The sequence below is a fragment of the Pomacea canaliculata genome, linkage group LG8 (assembly GCF_003073045.1).
Source record: "Pomacea canaliculata isolate SZHN2017 linkage group LG8, ASM307304v1, whole genome shotgun sequence".
In the NCBI taxonomy this organism is placed as follows: Eukaryota; Metazoa; Mollusca; class Gastropoda; order Architaenioglossa; family Ampullariidae; genus Pomacea; species Pomacea canaliculata.
The window spans coordinates 27,900,074-27,925,500 of record NC_037597.1 but is presented as its reverse complement, the minus strand read 5'-3'; the positions used below and the strand labels follow the sequence as shown (position 1 = coordinate 27,925,500).

Here is a 25,427-nt window from a genome sequence, read left to right as displayed (position 1 = left end):
TTTTTATCAGCTCCTGTTTGAAAATTCTATTAGATATCACAAACTACGTTCATTTTTTATTTAAGATATGGTTAGAACAATTATGCAAGATTTATGGTTACAAAAACATAGATACATTAATGATATGCAACTATTAATCATTTATGTTTGGAGCTGGCAGAGACCAAAAGAGGTGGCCTTAAAGTCCTTGCTGGAAATGGAATCTTATAAGCACTTTCACATCACAGGTATGCAACACACACACACACACATATTTTAATCTTACATCAATAGAACACCCCATGAGTGAGCCACGCTCAAAAGCCTTCAGCATGATTTTCAAAAGGTTGGGAGGTGTCTTTGCTCGAAGTTCAAACATTTCTGTCACACCACCTGTGAAGTCTTCCATGGCCTCTGATGTGCTACCTCCCTTCAGCGCTTCATATGACCCATTCAGTCTGCAGGCACAAAGAACAAACCAATCTTGTGAAAGATCAGTTACACCTTTAAATTATATAAAGATGAATCAGTATGACAGCATCATTTTAACAAAAGCATATAAAAAGTACTTAATTAAATGGATCATGATGCCAATGTTGCTGCTGGTGACAATGATGACATTAACAATAATGACTGAATGGAGAACAACTGCAGGATTTAAAAATAATACTTTGCATAAGCCTTTTCCAAAAGTGCACTCCAAAACTCATTTTTCTGTGTGGAATGCATGAAAACAAGTTGTCCATTGTATGTAGGCAGGCGATCATCCACAACCACTTCCTGCCACTCTCCCTGGTGCCAGAAGTTGAAGCGGAACAGGCCACAGTAGTCATTGGTGAAGTTTTGATCAGGGGGCACCACCTTACTAAGCAGCTCCTTGCTGCATGTAAGGGATGCCACTGCAGCCAGAAGCCAGCAGTCTCCTGCAAGAGAAATAACAGTTTGATGAAAAAGCTGCATTTCAGGTGGAGGCAGTAAATGAACTAAAGGTAAATCTGCTACTATACTTTTAACTACTTCCAGCAGAAAAAAGACAAATAACCAAGGCTGCTACTACACACTTGCTAGGCAGTTTTCTCCTTTCACCACAAAACCAAAACTGCTAAGACTACATTGATAAATAAATAGTAGGGTTTTTTATTATTATTAAGCAAGGAAACTTACCCAGTTCACCCTGACGGACATCAAAGCGACTGGCTCCTTCTGCAATGAATTCAGGATTGTTGCATATCTCCTGAAACAAGCAAAAACATATTGGATGACTAAAATGCTTAATTTAACAATTTGCTTCAAATCCTCTGCTGTGATGTTTTATCTGAGGATGAGTGAAATCCAGTTTTAAAACTGTAAGAAATGGGAAAAGTAGCTGACAGTAGATCTGAATAGCTAGGTCTTAGCCAGATTTTTTAAAAATTATTATTTTGGACATGTTCCAACTCCATAATGTAGTAAATACTTTGAAAGTGATCAAATCAGTCATGTGTTTATCATCATAAGCAAACATGAGTCATAGGTTTCAACTTTGACACCTGATGTAAATATTCTAGTTTTTGTAAACTTGTTGACTTCTTTCCCTGCCAAAGTATGATCTCAAAACTGGATACCTATGTTACCAGTAACAGGGTACAGCACACGAAAACTCTAAACCCAATGACATAAAGACTTAAAGACTTAATGAAAGTGCACTACCCTGCTTTGTAAAAGAAATGAAAATTATGCATAGAAATGTTACTACTGAAACAGGCCAAGCACTACAAACTGTCAGAGCTTATTTTACATTGTTGTAATATCGAGATGTACTCCTCATGGCATTTCACTCCGAGATCGGTAAAAACGTGTACATCAACATGCACGTTTTGAGATACTGGATAAATGAAGAGGACCTCCCCCGTCCCCCCCACACAAACACACCAAATTAAGGAAATAATAATAAACAAGACCTCACCAAGAAGCTAACGAGAGAGCAAAGGGAGATAACACACAAGGGAGATAACAGACAAGGGAGATAACTCCCGACTGTCCAACAACTAGAGCTGCCGCAAAGTTTTGCGAAAGGTTGAGTGCGGGGGTCAAACAGTGTTACGAAAATCTGTCAGGAACTGCACCCAGTCAGCTTGCACAGAGAACATTCATCAGTCCAGCAATTTTCTCGATTGATGGTAATTTTTATAGCGGTTAAGGCTTTGGAGCCAACATGTCCCCGCTCCCTCCCGCACCTGTCAACAGTCTCACCTCTCACAGTGTAACCCTGTTTTATTGCCAGGTGTGAATGTGCAGTCAGCCGTAAATGTTCTATGTCCGCATCACCGTTTATTCAGTCTCTTCATGCCGTGCATATCCCCGTTTTCATGCACACACACACACAGAGTACTGCGTCTGCACGTAAAGTGAATTTCGCATTCAAACCTTAGCACACGAACTTAATTGTATTGCACGTCCGTGCTTACACCTGATCTCGATGATTCTGGCGCTCAAGGTGAATTGTATCGAGGACACATGACTCTAGCACTACCCACCATCCCATCTACAGTCTCTCTTGTTTCTCACACCTACCACGGGAATGGCAATGTTCTTCTAACAGTCCTCTCATTAGTTCCACACCTTCACGCGCGCGCCCACACACACACGTAAAAAAAATTCTACGAGTAAATAATAAAAAAAAATGGCCAGGAACAATAGCGAAACAATGTAACAATGTAATGCAGAGCCACCGCCATTAGCATCTTGGTGCGAGCTGGATGTTCGGTGTGTAAGGTGAGCCCGATCGGCTCTTGTCAACAACCGCGCATGTGTCGCACCTCTGCAAACCGCCGCCTCATCAGACAGGTGCTGAAATATTTGGCCTTGCACGGAGTTCAGAAAGTTTGGGAAAATATCCGGGGTTTGCAGATGATGCGAGTGGCCGGTGGCGCAACAGTTAACATCTGTCGCCAACACAGTGAGGAGGATTGGTGGTCCTGGGTTCAGCTCTTGTCTCGACTTTGGTCTTCTTTCTCTGCATGAGGCGTGTATTTACAGGGTTGACTGCTTTGCCCATATAATTATAGTCACAGTAGCTGGTTCAGCATAAATACCCATCCTCCCTTCCCTTCAGACGATGTTGGGAGCGGAAGGACGTTCGTGTAAGCGAGGGTCGAGTCAATAATAAATACAGAACATCATCATAGCATCAGCCGCACTCAAAGCGCTTTACATGGAGGCAAGCGAGCACCTTTTTAGGGCGGCATCTTCATGAATGCACAAAATTCTTAGAAGACCAACTTGAATGGTTTGCGGTTTTTTATCGGTAGATATAGGCGATATATATATATAAACCTAACCATCTGCAGCTAGGATGAGCGAGAGAAGTCGGTACATCTGGATTGAAATTTTTGGCACTGAATGGCCAGAAGACACGCAAAGGAGTGACACGATAATTCCCTCACATGACTTTTTCTCGACGCCCACATCAGATAATTAGCAGTGGAAGCAGCGATGCATGCAGTGCGGTCCTGATCCTGCGAGCAGACGACAGCCTGCCATACACTCCAAAGGGCGGCTAAGTGAGTAATTACTTGGTGTGGTTCATAATGAACAGCCACAGTAATGAACAGACCTCGGCAGGCTCGCGCGGACAACCGGATGACTGGACGGATAAGGCCACTCAAGTCCCTATTTTCATTTCAACCATCGAGCTCACTCCCTTATCCACCCCACCCCCCACTTGCACTCCCTCCCCTTGTCTCTGTCTCACCCACTGACTGGGGAACGCGAGCTGTTTATTGTACGCAGAGAAAGGCATGACAGGTCTCTTCTGAGAACAGCTTGAGGTGGCAAGACAGTTACAATTCAGGCTGCGACAAATCATCGGTGCACAAAAAATCGAACCCGATTCTCGTAAACTCGAACACCCCCTCCCCTCCTTGGCAAGCGCGAGCTGTTGTCGTCTGCACTTAATGTAGGTCTGTAGTTTGAAGCTGTTGTCGTCTGCACTTAATGTAGGTCTGTGGTTTGAAGCTGTTGACAGCCAGGGCCAGCCAAGTGTGCGCCTCTCGTCCTTCTTGAAAAACGAAAGTTGTTTATAAATGATGTTAATAAGACCAGCCGAGGGTGCAGTGCACTTTTCCCTCCCTATGAATGTGCGACGCCTACCTTTATTTGTGATTCCTGCCTTGATCTGGGTGTTGGTGGGATATGTTGTAGTTAACGGTGAAGCCCACCTCCACCAGCGACTAAAGCTGATCGGATTTATATCGGGGTTACACGATAGGCCACCCAGCGAAGCCTGCAAGTGTCGTGATGCTAGACGACAGGGGAAACAATATTAGTTATTACACAAGCATCAGCTACTGGCATTTTGACAACGATGTCAGCAGCTTGCAGGCTTGCGAGCAACCCCCTCCCTACACCACACAAGGTGCACCACACACTTGGTGTGCGAGTGTGCTCCACTGACTGCTGACGACACGTGTTTCGCATCGAGCGCTCAGTCATGCGTTAGGTTATTTTTTTTTTTAATCGTTCCTGAGGCAGGGTAGGTGTGTGGGTGGGGTGGAGATGAGAAGTGCGAACATCACAATATACAGCGACGAAGAGTCGTTGAGCTTTGCCTTACTTGGTGTGTCACATTATATCACAGCAATAAACGCCAGGTAGGTGTTCCTCCTGCAAACTTCATCACACGCTTACCTCTGCTGGTGGGAATATCAAAAAAATAAATGAATGAAAAAATAGAGGAGGCGGTGGTTGTGATAAAGATGTAATCCACAACTAACTCTCAGAAAAACGCGCAAACCATGGGCCACAAGTTTGATGGTTTCTTCATTGCAAGCATCCAGCTAAACTACAAAGGTCGGTAGTGGGAGACAGGTTAGTGTTTCATGGTGTAAACACCGACAGACACCGACATCAATACAGACAAATGCCAAAACATCTTCTTTCTTATTGAAATGAATTTTAAAAAGAGTTTTGAGCCCAGATTGCACACATCTACAAAATCGAATGTTTACTTATTTTTCTCAGATACTTTAACTTGTTGAATTATTACTGAGCTCCCAGAGCAAAGAGGGCAAGCCTCGGTTTCCTGATCAAAACACTCACAGGAGGGCGCTTCCAGGTGAAAGATTTGGGAGGCGCGCGGCTGAAGAAGATGTTGGAATCCTCGGCTGAGAAGTCGGGATCTTCAAAGAGACTTCCGGTCTGCTGACACACCTGCCTGACCTCCTTGTATGGTGCACCTGGCTGGAAGCCTCGGCGTCGTCTGCTGGAGTTCACGCCCCTGTTCATGGTGACCGGTGCCTGATGACTGGACGACTTTTATTTCCTCTAGCTCTATGTCAATCTGCCGAGACACCTGTCTTTAAAAGATGATGTTCACGGTCAAAGGTGCATTTGGCACCTGTTGTTAGTCAGATGCAGGGCCAGCTGATGGGGAGACGAAAGGTGGGCTGCACAGTCTCAGGTGCGTGGCTCTTGGCAAAGGTTGTGGATCGGACTGAATTCTGTCTTCACCTACTTCTGAGCACAGTCTCTCCTCGATGGTAGACCCTCTGAGATTCCCATCAGCACCGCAAGGCAATTTGTAGGCAGCGAGACTGGAGTCACAGAGCTACAAGACGATGAACCACTACAGTCGCTACTATGAATGTTTACCCGAGCCTTAGATGGAGAATGAATTACGGGTACCCACAATGTGCAGTCAGCGCTTGGTTCTGCTTTGGTTGGTTCCGCATGATTCCCGAAACTAGCCTCATCAACCTCTCTCCATCCCTCCCGCCACCCCCCACAAACACACACACGACTTGGGAATTGGTTTCCTATAGATAATCGCTCGCATCAGACCCTAACCCCTTCCTGCTCCATTCTGCCTCTATCCCCACGCGGCATCCCAACTTTCCTCCACCCTTCCTCCCCTTCAAAACAGATTTTAGTTCAGCCTTTCCCCCCGCTCCTCAATCTGCAAAATATCATTATCATGAAACTAATGATAATGAAACTCGTAAACACCCATGGACGAAGATTTGAAATGATTTCCCTGGAGGTGTGTACGCGTGTTAGTGTGTTGTGCTGGGTGTCAATGTTTGACTGTGTGTGTGTGTGTGTGTGAACGTGGGAGACGTGTTAAGACAAAATCTTAAGACAAAAAAAGCAAGAAAGAAATAGTTTGTGTTGACTCTCCGACTGTTCATCATCTGTGTGCAAGTTGTTTCCCGCGTATTTCTGCGTTACCGTAGCTCAGGTAGAGATCAAAGGATGTTGCACGACAAGTAGATTAAGCCCCCTTGCTCCTGTCTTGGAGAGCAGATTAAGCCCCCTTGCTCCTGTCTTGGAGAGCAGATTAAGCCCCCTTGCTCCTCTCCGAGTGCAGGCAACAAGTCCTTTTTCTCTCTCACCCACCCCTGCTCTCACACCCTCCCACACCCTACCCAGGTTTTCAACTGGTGTTTACAAGCAGGCCGCACGTTCATTGACTTATAATTTCTTTTGCAAACTGGTGAGTGCCAGGAGGGTAAGAATGTCATAAGCCAGCAACCTTTCTTGTGCAGCAGGCTGAGCTCATTTCAGTCGCACCTGCTAGTGCTACCTGCGTTACCTATGCACGAGGGCCGCACAATTCACAACTATTGTTGCAAGAAAGATGGAGGCCCCCTCTCCACGGTAGATTCCTTTAAACATCATACTGGAGTCTTGATCTGAAGGTGAAATATGCGCCTTATGACAGGCCTTTACACTACATACCTTCAGACAGCTCCCTTACACTACATAATTTAGACAGGTGCTTCACAGCACACACCTTCTGACAGCTCCCTTACACTTTTGAGACATTTCATTTCACGCGTCCCTGTCACACGGAGGCAGTGAAGGTGAGCTGTGTTTGTAGGGAATGGCAGGTGCCGCAGGACCGTGTAATGTGCAGGTAACACCTACACAAGGGCGGATCACAGCAACAACGGAAGGAATGCTTTGGTATGACTGGAGAGCCGACTGGGCGCAATGCATTATCTCAAGTTTCTAGTCCATAGTTAATCATCAGATATTAACTGATGTTCATCGACAAAAAACCCGGTTTCGCCAGTTATCTCTCGTGAGATTTGATCCCCTGCACCTGAAGGGTGTGCATCTTGCAGCACCGGCACTTGCTCTCTGTTGATGCCACCTGCCCACCTTGACTGCTTCCTTCTCTATTTCCATGTGCACAGAGGACCTGCTGCGCCTAGTGGGGCCACACCACTTGTATGTTCACTTGTTATATCGGATGTTCCCAGTCTAAAGTAGCTATAAGTTGTTGTAAAACATTTCAGTTGATAGTCTGTCCAATGGCTGAGTGAAGCATCTAGTGTTCAGGTACTTGTCACGCACGAAGAAAGCAGCCTGCGTGTCTCTTCACGGCGACAGGTGGAAACTGGACATGTCATTGTCCTCAGGCCAAACTACCAGGACTCGGAGGAGGTTTGAACCCCAGATGCGGGGCATGTGTTGGCAACTTTCTATTGGTGGACACGCCCTGATGCCCCACGAACCAAGCCCCCAGCTGTGAGCAAGCAGCACCAGGGGGAAGGAAAACCCAAGACCAAACAGTGGAGCAGACGATACTCGTCAGGCGTGGCAAGCGAATTTCTCTACGGAGACCTTCAGGTGTGGTGAGAACCGACATCTCCACACCACCACTTTGTGGTTCAACCTTTTCCCATCGTGATGGCGTCGTCCCTTGCTGCCAGCCTGGGCAGGGGCCGGGTCCAAAGCCTCAAAGGGGCCCAGCCTCGGCTACTGGCCCCTCCATCCGTGGAGACGGGGCTGGTTCCAGCCACTGCCTGGAGATATCAAGTTTGGGGGTCGTCTGCTGACCATCGGGCCGCACGGGACAGGGACAATGCACACCCTCCTGCAACCATACCAGTCCTCAGCCATTGACACACAAACCTTCTTTCACGAGATGTGTTCACATTCCATTTCCCAGAGCCTGCACGTGTCGATGCATGTTGTGGCCTTCACGTGGGAGACTATCCTCTGGCATATCAGCAAGTCCAACTCAATATTTCATATTGACAATCTACCGAGTCTGAGAATGTGACACTCATGTCGGCGCCATCTTCTCCTGCATTTTGTGTTTGGTTACTTTCCATATCACAAACTATATCAATAAAATATGTCAGGCACTCAGAACTCATCCATACCCAATATGCAACGGAAACGGTTGGTGCTGTTCAATAATGTCTGTATGGATACAATACGTGTATTATATATATTGAACAGTTTGGCTAGTGGTCTTTCACATCGCTGACAAAAACGGCCGACCTGGCCCGTGACCGTCGTGAGTAGAACTCACTCCCACAACTGAGACGACCTTCCCTGCGCCATTTTGACTCCTGAACTGTCAAACAATGGCAGTGACAAGTTCACGTCAGTGCCAGATCCTCCACAGCAAGAACTGATGAAGTATTATGAGAGGACAGAGATCGTGACAAGTCACGACCAGTCGGTCCAGAGACTACGACAAGAGTTTGTCGGCTTGTAGGCAATGTCCGTGGTGGAGATGGTCACGCCTGTAGTTGTCGTCCCCGCGGAGTCGATGGCTTGCACGTGGCGTCCTCATGACGTGTGTCTACCTGGCACTCGGTGACGTCACGTGATCCCCAGTGGCGACGTCTGCTCGATGAACACCTGTCGCGCGAGGCCAGCAGCAGCTCAGCAGACAGATTCACCAGATGTTGCTACAGCCATGGCCTTTGGTTCGACGGTGTGCACACCTTTCGATGAGCGATGTACATTAAAATAATTCTAGTCATTTTGTAAGGAAGCAGGCTGGAGTAAAAGGAACACTGCCAAGACTGTAAAAGCAACAGCGAGCTTCCGCCACATTCAGGGGTAGCCAGCGACTAACACACCTGTCACACCTGTCACACTTCGTCTCATGCAGGCTGACGCCTTGCTCACCTTCACGAACTGCTCTACAGTAGAGTACATCACCGCACGTTACAAGTGCGGGTGAACTCAGTGCCCCGCCACTTCACACCCCCCATCTACATCCGCCACAGACTACTTCGTGCTAAACGTCCACCTCTGAAAGCAGCACCGAAATCTCCATTTCCTGTTTGGTTTGTCTGCATTTAATCATCAATCATCATCCAGGAGAAGTGGAGAGCTGTGCGTCACGTGCACGGATTCCTTGCGCCGCGGTCTGCCCCTCGTGTGCGATCAGTGCACGTGACTGGCACTAGTACCAAAAGGGTGAAATGATTCAACATGTACAAAAGCACAACAGCGAACCCCGTCAGCCGATCTTTCCCTCCAGTACCCTCCCAACCATCACACAGGCCCAAACATTAAACGAAGTTCAGTTGTTTTTATTTCTTTTTAAAAAAGTTGCCTCAAGCAGATTTGAAAAAGTGAAACGTGCCTACAGTTACCCAGTGACGTCAGTCTGTGGGCATAATTATTATTTCCACTCAGGGTTGGGGAGGGAACAATCGTGTCGTGGAGGGAGGTGTTTAGCGGCTCTCCATTACCTGAGGTTTACAGGACCCAAGACGACACTAAGGCCGTGTGCAAACAGCAGCGTGACATTGCGTGACACCAGGGCTGCAGGACACCAGGCCATGCTGACGTCCTACGTGATGTGCCTGTCGCTGATTACGTCTTGTTTACGTGCTGGACGTCCTGGCAGAGCACTGTAGCTTGCTGTCGCCCTCTCCTAGCCCTATAGCCGGTTTTTCCTGTGTTGGTTGTCAGTGATTCAAATGTCAGAAGTCACGATGGAACCCTCGACCTTTGCCTGCAAGTTTTCATAACGAGTCTTAATGAAACGAGAGAGGTTTGGTAGTAAACTCTAAAAACAGTCGCCGCCTTTACTACTCAGCTTGTCACAAACAGGGTGGTAGTGCGGGTGGATCAAGGCTATAAATAGCTGGGTATTCTCTACGTCTGCGGCAAATATTCACACACACACACAGCACTGACGAACGCATGCACCCACGCACATTGAAAACCCGTGTGACGTCACCCACGCACATTGAAAACCCGTGTGACGTGGCAAAAGCGAGTCTGTGGGTCACTGAGTGGGTGTCTGAGTCCCACCGAGACCTCCGTGTGAAGTCCGCTCAGCTTCTTGCATTTGTCACGCACCGCTTGATGGCGCAGTCACCTGTCACTAGTCCGTCATGTTGGCTGACAGGTCCGGAGGGCAGGCGTCACCTCCTTACTCCCCGCCTTGTTTCAACTGCTACCTGTCAGTCATCTGTCACACGGAAGTTCCGTCTTCCCTGCTGCCACCATTTCCTTCCCGACAACCTCTCGGCGGTCCTTGGTGTTCAGTTGTAGTTCACTGCAAGCGCAGTTGTCCATACACACTGCTGCTGCAGCTCGTGAGGTCCACACACCGACTGGTTACAGTTGGGTGAGCACAGACAAAGCAGTGAACAGGAGATGAGTAGTCGTCACGTGCTGGTCACTACAGTAGAGCAGCAGGGCAGGGCATCACATCTATCACCTGGGCACCTGTTTACAAACACCGGCAGTTGTCCGGTACTGGCTACACTTACTGCACTGAGATATCCGAAATAACATTCTACATCGATGTGCATCACTGCACCGTGCTCTACCGATAAGAAGACAGAACCCGGATATAAGCACTAGAGCGAGTTTTAGGATGGCCTGCCCCAAATGATGTGCACAGCAGACGAGTTGCAGCATCTGTCAGCCGCGCGTGGAGCTGATGTTGGAACAAGATAATGGAGCTTGATGTTGGAACGAGATGCTATTGCCACAGTCACAGCTGGACAGACAGCTGCACGGACAGCTGAACGGTACCTTACTAATGCATTTAAAAATACATTCATGCATCGTTAGGCAGAGTATCAAAGTAACTGGCAAAGACTGTCGGCTGCCACGTGTTGTCCATGTTGCTAGGACTGACATCGCGCTTATCTGTAAGTCTTCTGGACAGGTGTTGACTGCCGGGATACCTTCGGCGGGTGTAAGCTTTATTTACATATTAATAGTAAGTTGTTGTTCACCCTAAGCTTTAGTGTATCTGTCAATCTGCATCACGTTAAACAGCAGGGGTGGGGTGGGAATGGGGTGTACAAGAAACTTTATAAGTCTTATCTTGTGCCCCCCCCCCCTACCCCATAGCGCGAAGTCGTCAGTAGATGAAAATACTTCTTCATCAAATAAAATAACCATGAATGAGGTAATTTTTTTATTTTAAAAAAAGCTCTATAGGTCATTTGCAGTTGATCTGCATCTCTGTGGAGTTGACCTGTTGACCTTTATTCATGAGGTGGTCTAGGCCTGGGGGGAGTTTTTCCACGCGTCCCCATGCTGAATAAGTAATAGGAAGATGAATGATGCCAGTGACCAGTGTCAGTCACCATCACTTGTAGCCTTAAGGTACCAATGGACGTCTGCGGGGTTTTACCTGGTCATGCTCGCCACGTGACGGGATGATCGGGTCACGTGACAAGGTTCTCTAGCGACTCCCTCCAAGCTGTCTCTCGCCGTCTCTCGAATGCAACAGGCGGCAGACAGATGCTGGCACAGGGGAAGAGAAGGTGGTAGTTGTGGCCACTGTGTGGCTCCCTGTCTCCTGGCTGCCTGCTGCGGGCAAAGGTCACACTACAGCAGGGCAGACTGTAAGGTCAAAGTTTTCTCTCGAGATGCCTGGTGTCACGACGGGCCCTATCCCTGACATTAGCTTCTGGCAATGCATTTTCTCTGGTCACGTGACCTGCATCACTGATGAATGTTGGCGGCAGACTACTGGCACTTGCAGTCCGTTCAAACGGGTTGTGGTCATCACAGGGGACTGGTGAGACTAGTCCGCGCAGAATGAAGGTTAAATGTAAAGTAGTAAACCAGGTGCGACAGGACTCACGACAGAATACACTATACACACTACAGTACACTATATACACTACAATATACTATATACACTACAGTACACTATGTACACTACAATACACTATGTACATTACACTACAGTACACTATATACTAGAACTCAGTATAGAACAATGCAGCTGGTGAAAGTCTGATGTGAAAATCTGACGGGTGAACGTACAGAATCCAAACCAAGTATCTGAGGAAACTCTGCAAGATATTATAGCCAAGCAAAATCATGAAGAAATAAATCCTCATTAGAGCAAGCTGCACAAAATGGCGACCAACCAAAATCCCGCACCCACCAAAAATAAAAAAGCGAAAGAAAATGGCCAAGGCATGTGTGTAGAGTGAAAGCAGATGCACCACCCAAAACAGTTTAAATTGGACAGCTGATGGCAAGAGGACACCTGGTCGGCCGAATAAAACATGGCGAAGATCAGCAGAGAGAAAACAACTAAAGGACCAGGAGCTGACCTGGAACAACATAGGTAGACTTACTGCTGACACACAAATTCTCCAGTAGATGAGTCATACACCACCTAGGTACCTTGAGAACTGAGTGAGTAAGAATGTGAATAAAATCTGAGAATAGTGAGTGGACAGATTCTAACGGATGTAGGTGGAACGGTTGTCCAATTACTAATTTCAATAACTAAAGGCAAAGAATCATTGTCACCATCGTTAACAAGAAAACGCAAGAACATTTGCATACTTGCGAAAAGAATTCGAATTTATATAAGCTGGCACTATATATAAACCTCTCCCCCAATTCTTCATTCAACATCATCTTCTTGGACCTTAAAGTCTACCTCATATGTGTATACATCCACTAGGGTCTACCTCATACTTGTATACATAGAGTCTACCTCACATGTGTATACATCCACTAGAGTCTACCTCACATGTGTATACCTGCTGGTTCTGGTGCACCCGGTGCAAAAGCTGTCAAACCCACATACAAGTCAACAGTCAAGGATGATCAACAGTCGGTATGGCGGAGAAGGAAGAGAAGTGTGTCTTGTAGAAGCTGAGTGTGAAGTGAGGCAGAAGATCAGGGAGGTGGGAGGCGGGGATGAGGGAAGCAGCACACACACACACTGGCCTGAGTGAGTGGCGGCTTTATTTGCTTTGAAGATCGGGGCTGAGGGTGCGAAGGTGGGAAAGGTGTGGGCGGGTATTTCCCAGCATGCAGTGACAAACAGCCCGGGTACTGTCTTGGATGCTGCTGTACGTCTGCAGCACAGCAAAGTCTACATCACCTGACTTGTTGCAGCTGACAGGTGATACAAGCTCAGTGCCTGGCTCACTTCATTATGATGCACTCTATACTGTGAGCGACACACTGACAGACGCACAAAACTACAATGTTATGCTGCTCTAGTGCTTACTGTTAATTGATTACTCCCTTCATTAAGCAGCTAGAGCTTGTAAACAGACACCTGTCAGCCATTGTGAGCTTGTCAACTGTATTGCACGATACGCGCTACTATGTGTCACTCAACACCTGTAATACCTCATGAAAAGCTCTCCTTTTGTCTCGGGTAGATGTTAGCGTGCAGCCCAAGCTACCCCTAAAGGATGCAGTACTTCATATTAATGTAGATGTGCAATCTACTGTAGACAAAGTGAACAAAAATGCGATTTCGCCAAGAAAAGTGCGCTGGGGTGGGCAGCGACACTCTGGCACACAACAAAGAAAACAAAAATACTTTTCATTTAACAGACTATGCTAGGGGAAATTTGTCAGCACATTTTACAGGAAACTATTTATTGCAAAAATGCCTTTCATTTGCACCCAGAATCCTGTGGGAAGAGGGTCGCGGAGGGTCGCGCGAAGTCTCGCGGAAAGTCAGTCCAGTTCTCGTGACCCCGAGGTCGCAGCCATTACTACTTGTACGCAGTCAGGCGGACCGCTGCACAGCGACAATGGCGATTGTGAATAACGGCAGAGCACAGGAATAAAAAGCTGCAGCTACAGACGACAGGTTTTCTAGGTTAGTAGAGGCGGTCTTTGTGGCTGGAAACTGGGGCGACCCCTACAGCCCCGCGCCAGAGAGCCCCCCCCCCCCACTGGAGGTTCTTGTGGTAAGGTGTGTGGGCTCCACATGACACCCACCCAGGGCCCCGCAGGCCCCGCGTACTGCTAAGGTGCCTCTGTAGGTTGTAGGGTGTTTTTTCCCTAGTCAGGTGTACAGCGGAGGGAGAGCGGAGGTGAGAGTAACGGAGCAAAGCTGGGTGTGCTACACGCCACGATACAGAATAAGATGTAAGAAAAGTACAACATCTGGATGGTTAGACCGACAAAGCCACGATGAACAGTAGGACTTGATTAAATGATTGATCACGCAAGGAGTCGTCGCAGTTTCTAGCCAATCTTTTTCTTTCAAGAATCGTTTACCCTCGCACGCGCGCGCACACACGGGTGGCCAACAGCCGTCATCTCCAAACCCTACAAACCCTCCGTCAGTCTATTTTCTTTCCGTCAGCGTCCTGGTTCTCGCCCACCTCCCTCATCCTCCCTCCACACATCCTCTCACTCCTCCCGGATCTGCCATCCAGAAAAGACGAAGAAGAAAAAAAAAAAGCAAGTCGGCACACAGGCAATCAACCCGCAGGAGGAGAAGATGGTCGGCACTGACTGACAAGCTCGTCATCGTTGACCGACTTTCGAGAAAACGCTCTTCCCTCCGTGCCCGTGGATGCGCTTCCCTTTGTACCTTCACTAAGTGCTTGGTTACCAAGGAAACCAGAGTATTCCCTCTTCAGGGAATGCGGGTACAGGTGTGCTCCAGGTAAGGAAGGTTTCACGAGGAATGTGAAAAGCATCCTGTCTGTAGCGGTTGCTGGGGAAGAGATGATAGCCGCAGACCGGGCAGGAGGAAAAGCTGAAGGAATCTTAAAGAAAGTTGAATGTGACTGTTTGTAAGTGCGCGCGCGCGCGTGTGTGGAGGGGGTGGTAGTGTGTTTGCATGTGTGAATATGTGCACGTGTGTGTGTGTGGCGGACAGACGGGTTGCAGATGAAATTTATGCAAATCTAGACCGCTAGTCCAATCCTTGGCCGACATGTTTTTATGGTCTACGGGTCGGTCACGGTCCGTGTACGCTGTGCACGCTGCCCTTAAGCGTGAATAGTTGTGTTTATTTTCTCTATTCTAAAACGAAAACAACAAAACTATACAGTAGAAATGTGGTCGTCTCCTGTGAAGAGTTTGGACAACGCCTTAACATGACATAGTGTCGGGAGGTATCCTAGGGAGGGCGGCCATCGAGTGGCTCCCCAAAGTGTATCTCCCCCTTCACTCGTGCAACACAGAAGCTGTCAACATGTCAAGTTAGGAAAGAGACATTTCTGTTTGACTACATGACACTTCGCGGATACAGCTTTGACTCAAATGAAGTGAGAGATTAAAACTGATGATAAGACTCCTAGCTGATGCTTGCTCCAGAAAATGTCAGGCGAAGCCGTTACCTCGGGTGTGTCAAGACGAACGATAAGGTCAACAGCACGGGGTAAGGAGGGAGGATAGTGTGTGTGTCTGTGTGTCCTCGTGACCCAGAATCACATTCATTGTGACACACCCGTCCCTTGACACACTTAGCATCTCGTCCTTGCGCCACAGCCAGGGTGTCGGTGGAGACGAGTGCTCGCCGTGTCCTATCGTATTGTGTGATACACTTCACACCCGCCCCCAGAGAAATACCCAGCACAGGAATACCCAGCGCATTTCTTATCAGACTCTCACGCTCACCAACCTATCTGCTGTTGGTGTACGACTGCCCCGCACAGCAACCCCAGCTCCTCCCACCACGGTGAATGATTCAGGAAAGATATGAACTCGTCAAATCGTGTGAGGAATGTGGCAGCCTGCGACCATCCCACCCTTGATATCTCGAAGTACCCACAGTTCAGCGGGACGGGTGGACGTCGCGACACGTAACAGGTTGTTTCAACGTCTGCAGCACGTGCGCACAAACAACATGGAGGCACGGTGTTGAGATCTTGTTTGGCTGCCACCAGGGTTTAAATCCGCTTTGTCCTGTTGTCCGCATGCCTTCAAGCTGATAACGACAACGACAACAGACCACTTCCTGCCATGCCTTGAAACCGCCGCAAAACACAACTCAGTAAACACAGTGCACGTGTACTCACACTGTAAACAGTGCATGTGTACTGACGCTGTAGACAGAGTGCATGTGTACTGACACTGTAAACAGTGCACGTGTACTGACACAGTCAACTAGTTGACACGCCTCGCGGTGACAGGTACAGGAAGGTGCAGACGGACTTTACGCTCTATTTGCTGGCGACTGACAGGTGACAAAGCAAAGAAGCGAACCCACTCAAATAGTTTCACCTCTGTGGTACAGGTAACACACCTCAGTGACATGTACAGGTGTTGTCTCAGTACCTCTAGTGATACAACATCCTCATCCTTGCTGCACTCACCACAACACACCGACCACATCAACCACACAGCCACTTCCTCTCATGATATGATGCTCACACACAAACCCAACAAACAAACCGGCGATGAATGATAAGCATGAAGATAAGCTCGATGTGCGAGAAGATAACGGACTACTCACTCCAGGTCGCAGCCACACCATGGGGCGCGAGCTCCGGTTGCTGAAGTAGATGGACTCCGGCACAGCTTCGAACTCCGGGTCTTCAAAGAGCAGACCCTCCTGCAGACACTTGGCTTGGAGCTGGTCGTAGCGCTGGTACCCTAGGCCCTCGAAGGGATTTCTCTTGGCTCTCCTCCGGGTGTTGGTTGAGCGGCCAGGTAGGACGGGCCGCAGGTCCACGCCGCACTTGTCGCCCAGTCGGTGCAGGAAATTCATGTTCAACCCCTGTGACCTCAGTTGACCCTTGCAGCCTTGTCGCACCGACTGTTGTCGCAGTCTCGCTGGGTTGTGGAATAAGTTGTCGGTGATCACGACCGACAAACTCGCTGATGCGTGGGTAGGTGGGTGGGAAAGTGACGACGGTACCTGCACGAGGCGTGTCTGGTGTCAGTGACACGCGCAGGTACCTGACACCACAGCCTCGTTCTCGCCCTCGCGTCGTCTGCTCAACTGCACCACGACATAAACAACTTTCCAACCGTGGCCGGTACCTCAGTGCGGGTTACAAACGTTTGAGCAGCAGTTTCGGCAGACGACTACAAAGGGACAGGTAGAGGGACAGCCGGCACTGGGCGAGAACAAACACAGCCACTGGCCGCTGTGTCAACTTGGTGTCAGCGGCTGTTGTGACAGTGTCTCCACCACCGACACTCTCCAGGACATGGCGCTGACGTGGGGGTCGCGGGCTCGTGCCGTCATCCCACGGGGGGAGCCCGGCAGACGAGGGCGAGGCGCTGATCACGAGTCAGCCGCGAAAAGCTCTTGAATACTTGATGATATACAGCCAGCAGACGACATGTCACAACGTGCAGACGACAGCACACAGACAAGACACTGTCACTGTCCTGAGCCTCTCATTCTGCCTGATCATGGATAATAATACATCCTGATCTCATTATAATAATCTCTTTCCGCCATCAGCAGCTCTGACATGACATAGAGTTCGGACGAACTTGCATTACTGGACTGCTGGCTGACCATTTTTTTTTCCCCAGTTAACTACTAAAACGAGGCAATTGTGCACAAAGCTTCCGGTTTATTCACATTTCAGATTAACTACTAAAACGAGGCATGAGACGACAAAGCTTCCGGTTTAGTCACCGTCTTTGTTACGGCTCGCCGAGACTAACAGCCGAGAACATTGCAAGCGTTGGTCTCGGCAGACAGACAGCAGTCCACCTCTACACGTCCATGATGTACGTAGGTAGTGTTCTCTTCCAGACTGTTGTCACGTGGTTTGACACAATTAAAGACACCTACAGGTCAGTCAGAACAACCTTGACCCACAAAAGGTGATGATGTAACATTTCATTCTGTGTTAAGAAATCTCCCCCACCCCGACTCTCCATCACGTGCACGCCCCCTCTCCTCCTCCCACCTTCCATTTGTATGAATGTAAGTATGTAAGTAACGTGCACGTCACGATGCGCATGTCACGATGTGCACATCTTGTGTGCGTGTAGATGACTGTGCGTTACCCACTGTATTCGTCCTCACGTCACGCCTCTACTCATTGTGGACGTGCACGTCACGTCTTTACCTCGGGTATGAGTGTCGACTGTTAGCACCGTCTACCATTGCGCTGTAATCGTGTGGCTGGCACCCAATTAAGTCACGACTCTCCACCCTACATACCCGTGTACTGAAGCTGAATCAACAATGAGCCGTATCAGGACGTGGGTCGGCAAGGTGTGAGGGTGGAGGTCGGCAAGGTGTGAGGGTGGGGTACACTGTGCAGCAGGTGTTTTCTGTCGACCTCAAGGCTACAGCCCCACTGTGCGGTCAAGAAAATTTTGGAGCAAGAAGCAAAGCGAGGCAGTCATCTGCCTGAGAAGTTGTGGACTAAAACTACTCACGTGACCTCACGGTCTATGTACAGGAAAGCTTCAAAATCACGTTCAGTCACGTGTTCAGTTTGAAAGGACTGCCGGGGGTTTCACGCCGAGCCAGTAACTAAGGCTACATCACGGCCAGGCAGTCAGCCCTGTAAACAGATGCCACATGCACAGAAAGAACAGCGTGCTCGAGACGAGATTTGAACCTCGGACAGTCGACCCTCGCTGTGTTGGTGACAGGCGCTAACAGTGGCACCGCCGGACCGCGCGACAGGACTGACGGGAGGACTTCACTGTCATTTGTGGGAGGAGACTACGCAGGTCTCGTCACGTTTTGTACCAAAAAAATTAGTGGTACTATTTTTCTGCAAACATTACGAGACTGCACACGGCAATAAACCAATGTCACTTGTTTCTACAAAAATCGTGAAATTCTATATCTTCCCCCCGAACTAAAATGCAGACGTGACGAGCAGTCGTGCAGGAAGAAATGTAACAGTGAAAACCTGATTGCACTGAATGCTGGATGAGCTCAACAGCATAAAATGCACAAATAAATAAACTAAAAGTTGATAGAGGGGCATTCTACATCCCAGTTCCCATGGCGGCCACCACACACCTCTCGCTCTCACCAGTCAGCCTCAGTGAAGTGAACGTTCACACGCCATTGTTGTCAAGCCTGTGTGCCTGTCCCCACCACCAGTACACAGATGACAGATTGTGGTTGCGGTCGCTTCCGTGGAGTTCGGATGTCGATGTGTTGTCTTTTTCCTGTCACGTGCCCTCAAAAGTTTGTGCAAGGAGTAAAAATATGTTGTGTTCACAGACCGACCTTCTTGTGGAGAGTTGGTGTCAGGTGAACCCAGGCCTGACCTCGTACAGCACGGGTATCAATATGTTATCTCTTGGCTTTTGTTTGTTATCGCTCTGTCACTCCCTGCCCCCACAAGCAGTCGACCACCTGCTTTGAGATCGTGTCAACAAACGACGGACGACACAACGAAGTGTTGCCAGAGCAGGGACGGGTAGGAGGGGCGAGGTACATAGGAGAGCGATGTAAGCGGAGAACCCGAATCATAAGGGAGAGAGAGAAGAAGAATTAATTTATTTGCCAAGTGATATTGCTCGAGAAATATGTCTTAATAAAGGCCACCACTTTCTTGGAAAATATACCTCTCTCTCACACACACACAGACTTTCTGTCGCAGTCACTACAAACTACCCACTCATACCCGTTCCACCTGTGACCGCACGCACATTCTCCACCACACACGTGAGCATGTACAGATGTATGCACGGACTCACCCTCCTGCCACAGAGTTCAAGGAGACACATAACATTGACTTCTGACTTGTGGCAGCGAGAAGGGGGGAGAGAAAGAGACAGAGAGAGAGATCTTAAGAAAACCACTTTAAGTCGAGCAGGTCTCCATGCTAGAGGCCCCAGTCGTATGTTGTAGGCTGGGGACATGCACACCGCATTCTACTGGGACCTGCAACCCGTGTCAACATGTGTCAAGGAAGCTAAGAATAAAGATTGGTAGTTTATTGTTCTCTCCTTTGATTCCAGACTAACACAGCAGAACGTGTTCTCTGAGTTCCACCTCAAGGCAAGATGCTCCTGCCGAGCAATAGTTTCTACATGTGCTCTGAGTACCTGACTCTCTGTCTTATAGCAAAGTGTTGTTGTCCCTGAAAGAACATGGGTCATAATCAAGTGCTTTGGATTCATTCCTCTTGATTCATGTAAATCGTATGCTTAGTGCACTTGATGGGCCACCAGGGGGACACAGCGGGTCAAGGGTCGTGGAAATATCGATCACTTGCCCGACTAACCATTAGCTTTCACCTCCTGACCTTTACAAAGTGAGGCAGAGGCAAGAGGCGAACATCCACCTGAAGCTTCTCGCTCCAGCAGTTTCCTTCGTGGTGAGATACTTATGCTTATACTTATAGCCCTATAGTAAGGTGACCAGACGTTTCGGGGGCGAAAGCGGGACACGTGCCGATGATGGTGTCGTCACCGTCAAAGAACGCCGAAAAAAGTGATTTTTAAAGACAACCGGGACATTTGATGGACTTGCCAGAAAGCCAGAAAGCGGGACATTGGGCGTCCCGCCCGATATTCAGGCGGGACACGAGGTCAAAAGCGGGACTGTCCCGCCTAATGCGGGACGTCTGGTCACCTTACCCTATAGTTGCTGCCACGGCGCACCTCCCTAGGGTGCCAGCACACGTGACCTTGCCTCGCGCGCTGCAGTTCCTCCTGTCGGCTGCAGGATGCCACAAGCAGACGATAAGTGAAGATGGAAGCCGATGAGGAGTCTGTAGGATATTTACCAAGGTCTCTCTGTCTCATTCACTCGTTTATTTACTGTAGCGAGTGGTGAGTAGTCCTGCCGACAGCAACAATTCGCGATGATACATGTTGTAGCCTTATATCCTCCATCTCTCACCTGTACACACATACACACACACATACACACAGGCGCTCGTGTGGTAAATATCTGACAGGTAACTCTAATGTAGGTGTCACTAGCTTTCCTGTCACCTTCACCTGCCGTGCGTTGAAAGGAAGGGGTTGAGATAAACAATGTGAGTTTGTCAACATGTCAGGATGACACACATGTCCGCTCGATGACACCTCAATAATAATAAAAAAAACAACAACAACAAAAAAACAAAACAACAGAAGAGTGTGATGTCAGTATACCCGACAACGACCGGACACAACACATTGATATCATTTTTCCCTCTCCCCTCAACCTGCTTCGTCAACGGGATCCTCTATCTCGCTTTCATTTTGAGAGCAGTTAATAACCTCTTTGCGCTCGTGTGAGATGACATATAGACTATGTATACTATATATACTATATATATATACTATATATATTATGTACACTATGTATAGACTTGCTGTCGTCTGAAGCCGTCACACCCACTTTCTCACTCCTCTGGTCGCCTGTCCCCTGGCCATTGATCACCTTTACTTCGTCCCACATCAGGACATCGTCCGCCACAATCAAACTGTGAAGGATGGGGGGAGGGTGTGACCTACGTGCGTGCTACTAGTGTATCATGTTGTTGTGGTGACCTCACGTGCAGACTACAGCGACACGCATGTCACGGTCTGTAGTTGAGGTCGTCACGGATTTTTACACATCCATGCTGTCATCCTACAGCTGCGGTGTCCACGAAGACGATGTTTGCCGTTATCGACGTGCTTCTCTCCCACGATTCCTCCTTCCCCGTGTCACGTGACCAAGACACCCCGGACCAAGCGGCGAGGCTGCAGGGTGGGTGGGACGGCACAGACGAGAGGTCGATTCCTAGGACGGGCGCCTGCACCCGTGGCCGTACAGCCATTGATCCCCCCGTTGTGCTGAGGGCAGCAGAACTCAACGACGTGAAAGACGGAAAAGCGGAGCAAAAGGCGGAGGTCACGGCGTTCCCTCCCAGTACCTCCCGCTCGTGTAAACCTGTGTGCGTGGCGACTAACTCAGTTTCAGCTGCTCCTGCAGGATGTATTGCGAAATATTGCGAAAGCTCGTGCTGCCAAGGGTTAGAGGAGCGTGTCTGACAGAGAACAAACTTATCGGATACACAAGGAAATATCGACAAGCACATTAATGGCCGCGCATTACACGGTCGTCATGGTTACTGCGCCCACACAGGACTCGACTCCTGTCTTTTCTCACCTGCGATCTGATATCCTGAAACATTTCTGTGCAGGGAGAGAGCGAGCAGGGGGTGGTGGTGAACAGAGAGCATTCTATGGTGGGTTCAGCACAGCCGCTCACACACCACGTGACTCACCTACCTGGCGCCGCCGTGCTGGAGCACGATTCCAGAAAATTCTCTTGTTGGAGAAAAAGTGCGTGCATTTGCGTCTGTGTGTGTGTGCAAATGTAGTCAAGGATTTCAGACTGTTGGCAAGTTTGTACTTCGACACCACCTCCCGCCTCACCCCTTTGGCGCTCCACCCCTCACCCCCCCCTCCCCCCACTACTGTGAGCCGAGCTCCTGCTCAGGACACAGGCAACGATGGCAATTAATGTCCCGCACAGCTGCACACGGGATTACATTCTCCTCGCATGACTGGTAGAGGGCGGTGTACACGACTGTACGAGCTGACACGTACACACACACACGGAGCACTTGCTTGAGTGGAGAGGGACAAACATCCGCTTCGTCGGAAATATGTTGTCATGGTTTGTGGTGGTCTGTGTCATGGCCAGCCCCGCAATATTGTCTCGGGAAAACCTCCAACGCCTCGCGCTCACATATCAGAAAGAATTAGAGCTTGTGACACAGAGAGATGGTGGTGAGAAACAAAACAGAAATGTGTGACTAATGTTAGCTTGTCGTCTGCTTTCTGAGTGAGCCACAGCTCATAATGAGCCGCAGGTAAACAGGACAGGTGAGATGACATCACGTGACTGAACAGGGCTGACACTGGAATTGTGAAAAGAGGCGAAATTGAAGATATCTCGTCCACTTTATCATATCTTTCCACTTGACGAACAGGATTACTGACACACTGACGATGATAATCACCGCGATTATCCCATGAGCCCATGAGGGTGCTACACTCTCAAACTCACACACACACACATGCATACATAACCACACACATCACACGTGCGCACGCGAGTGAGAAAGAGATGATTGTCTGTCGCACACTCAAGGAGGAAGATAAAGTTGAACAGGGTACAAGGAAGGATATCAGCTCGCCGACAAGAGGAACAACCCCTTTATCGCGATTTTCGGGTGTGGGTACCAAGGTGTTTCCGGCCAAAGTGGTCGAGCGGGGTGGAACACGCGTCTATAACCTTTCTTCCTCGATGACAGGGGTGAATGGGTGTTTGGCTGGGTGAGAGCCCTCGCCAGTGTTTGCGAAATGCGCATGTCAGTGCAAGGATCAGTTGCTTGATCTTACAGCAGTGACATATATTAACGGCAGTGACATACATCAGCCTCTGACAACATATAAATCATTGCTAGGTCACCGCTGTAAACAGCCCCACATCCTGATAAATGTGCGTCGGAGGTGAGATCCGAACCACCCACTGGCTGGTCACAAGCACTTTGCACAAGCTGCACCACTGAGCGCTCGATCTGAGAGAAGGTTTGGGAGGAAGACAGTGTAGCGGCAGTACTCAATATGTTAAAATGACATAAGCTACACTGTAGACCTGGGCAGTAGCCATGGACACGGCACGGTGATCACGGTCCTATTGAGACCCAGTCAAGCGAAATGGAAACCGTTGATGTAAGAAGTCCTTTCATGGGCCAGTAGCAAGCGAGCAACGGACGTGTTGGTGAGGTTATGTAGGTCACTGAGATCAACAACTTACTGGTGTAAACAGATCATGAGGACGTCTATGTACGGGTGGGTTACTTTGCTTGGGGCGGGGACATTGTGTTACAAAACATGCCACTACACTTATTTTACACACACACACACAGAAAGAGGAATTGATGTTTTACACCAAAGCAGAAACTAAAGCTATATCACAGCAGTGCAGCTAGCCTTGTAAACAGTTGTCACATGTACAGAAAGAACAGTGGTCCCAGACGAGATCTGAACACAGGGCACCCCATTCTCACTGTAACAGTGACAAGCACCGAACGTTTGCTCCCCCGACCAGCAGATGATAGACAGGTGTTGAGGGGTAGGGGAGGGGAAAAGAGAAGAAGTGAGATGGAGGGAGGACAGGCAATGATGGGAAACAGGTACTCACAGTGGGGCGTCGCCAGTCAAAGCGGCGTGGGGGTGCTCGGCTGAAGAAGATGGTGGTGTCCTCCGCCGGGAACTCTGGGTCCTCAAACAGGATACCTTCCTGCAGACACTTGCTTTTGATGTCCCCATATATCTGGTCCTTCAGACCCGCAAATGGGTTTTTTCGCTCCGTGCGCTGTGGCCGTCCTTCGATCTTGGGTCTGGGGCTCGAATCCCCACCGCTGGTGAAGCCTTTGAAACGAAAGCCCAGACCCGAGTCCCCTCCATCGCCGCCACCTACACCAAAGCGAGCACCACGCCCTCCGAATGAATCCCCGAAGCCGATGTTGATGTCGCCGCCGGACGAAAAGCCGACGTTCGACCCCCCGGGGCCTCCAATGGAGTAGGTTTTGGTCTCCACCCGGGGTGGCCCGGTACCATCGGAAAAGAAAGTCTTGACCGTGCGGGTGCCGCTAAAATTGGAAAACATGTCTGCGACCGCGGAGGTGCGTCACTCACTTCGGTCTGCTGCCGGCAGCTGGAGGAAAAGCCGTCTGCTTTCTTGGCTCGCGATGGAGCTTGGTGCAACACCCGCTGCTTCTGCAGCTTGGTCCGCCTTGCCACTCACAGCAGCGTGTTGCTGCCACGCGATTGATCAGCGAGCCCGTGACACTCGCCCGTGGCACTGCTACTTGTCAGCAGCACTTGCTGAGGCCAGTTCAATCTCGCGCTGTCCTATATTCTTTTGTCACTGGGGCGAGACGACGGGCTGCACAGGAGTAAACAAGCATCGCGTATGAATCACAGCTGGCTCCACCCATTGGCCGCCCCACGCTCCTCCACATGCTATTCTGGACACGCCCACCTCCAGGGTCATAGGTCACGCAGGCCGCATTAGTACCCGTCAGCAGCGGCACAGCGCGAGATACATTTAATTGTCTGATTCATGTGCATCATGCGCACAACACGACTTGAAACGATTGTGCGACTGTCATCACTAATTTGAACTGGGGAGTCGATTTTGTTTGCATCATCGAACCTATGATGTGGGCATGCGCAGTGGAGACTGCAACCGGACAAGATCGAAGTGGTTCATCTGTGATCAGTTGTAGATGAACATTTTTTTTTTTTTAAAGGGTGAATCCAGGAGGGTTCAGGAGCTCTTGTTACGCAAATGAAGTCCCTTTTAATGCCACTGAATTCTTTCCGGACACTCATAAAGCGGCGAGTAATCGCAAGTTCCTGAATAATTACCCATTCGTATTCATGAAATAAATCAATGGCAGCAGCCATGGCGGGGCAGCATTTAGACGGAGGGAATCGCTTCACGGCGCCCTTGGGGGGAAAACGGTGTCAGCAAAGTATTGGTCTACATGTATTTTTCAGTGGGAACCAGACAGCAGTTT

At 49.1% G+C, this 25,427-nt stretch overlaps 1 protein-coding gene across 8 annotated transcripts in view; it reads right to left on the bottom strand.

Moving 5' to 3' along the window:
- LOC112570928 (calpain-B-like) overlaps positions 1–24,836 on the bottom strand; it is a 50,258-nt gene extending 25,422 nt beyond the window's left edge. For 2 of the 8 annotated variants that reach the window (XM_025249653.1, XM_025249651.1), the window contains exons 1-4: positions 24,044–24,836; positions 1,144–1,213; positions 650–902; positions 266–437 (exon numbers count right to left, since the gene is read on the bottom strand). In XM_025249653.1, the coding sequence (XP_025105438.1) occupies positions 266–437; positions 650–902; positions 1,144–1,213; positions 24,044–24,511 (963 nt within the window). In that variant the 5' untranslated portion in view covers positions 24,512–24,836. Of the gene's footprint in view, positions 1–265; positions 438–649; positions 903–1,143; positions 1,214–5,058; positions 5,401–16,426; positions 17,280–24,043 lie in introns of those variants that run through there. The other 6 variants (XM_025249654.1, XM_025249656.1, XM_025249652.1 and 3 more) reach the window with 4 other exon arrangements.
- Positions 24,837–25,427: the final 591 nt, after the last annotated feature.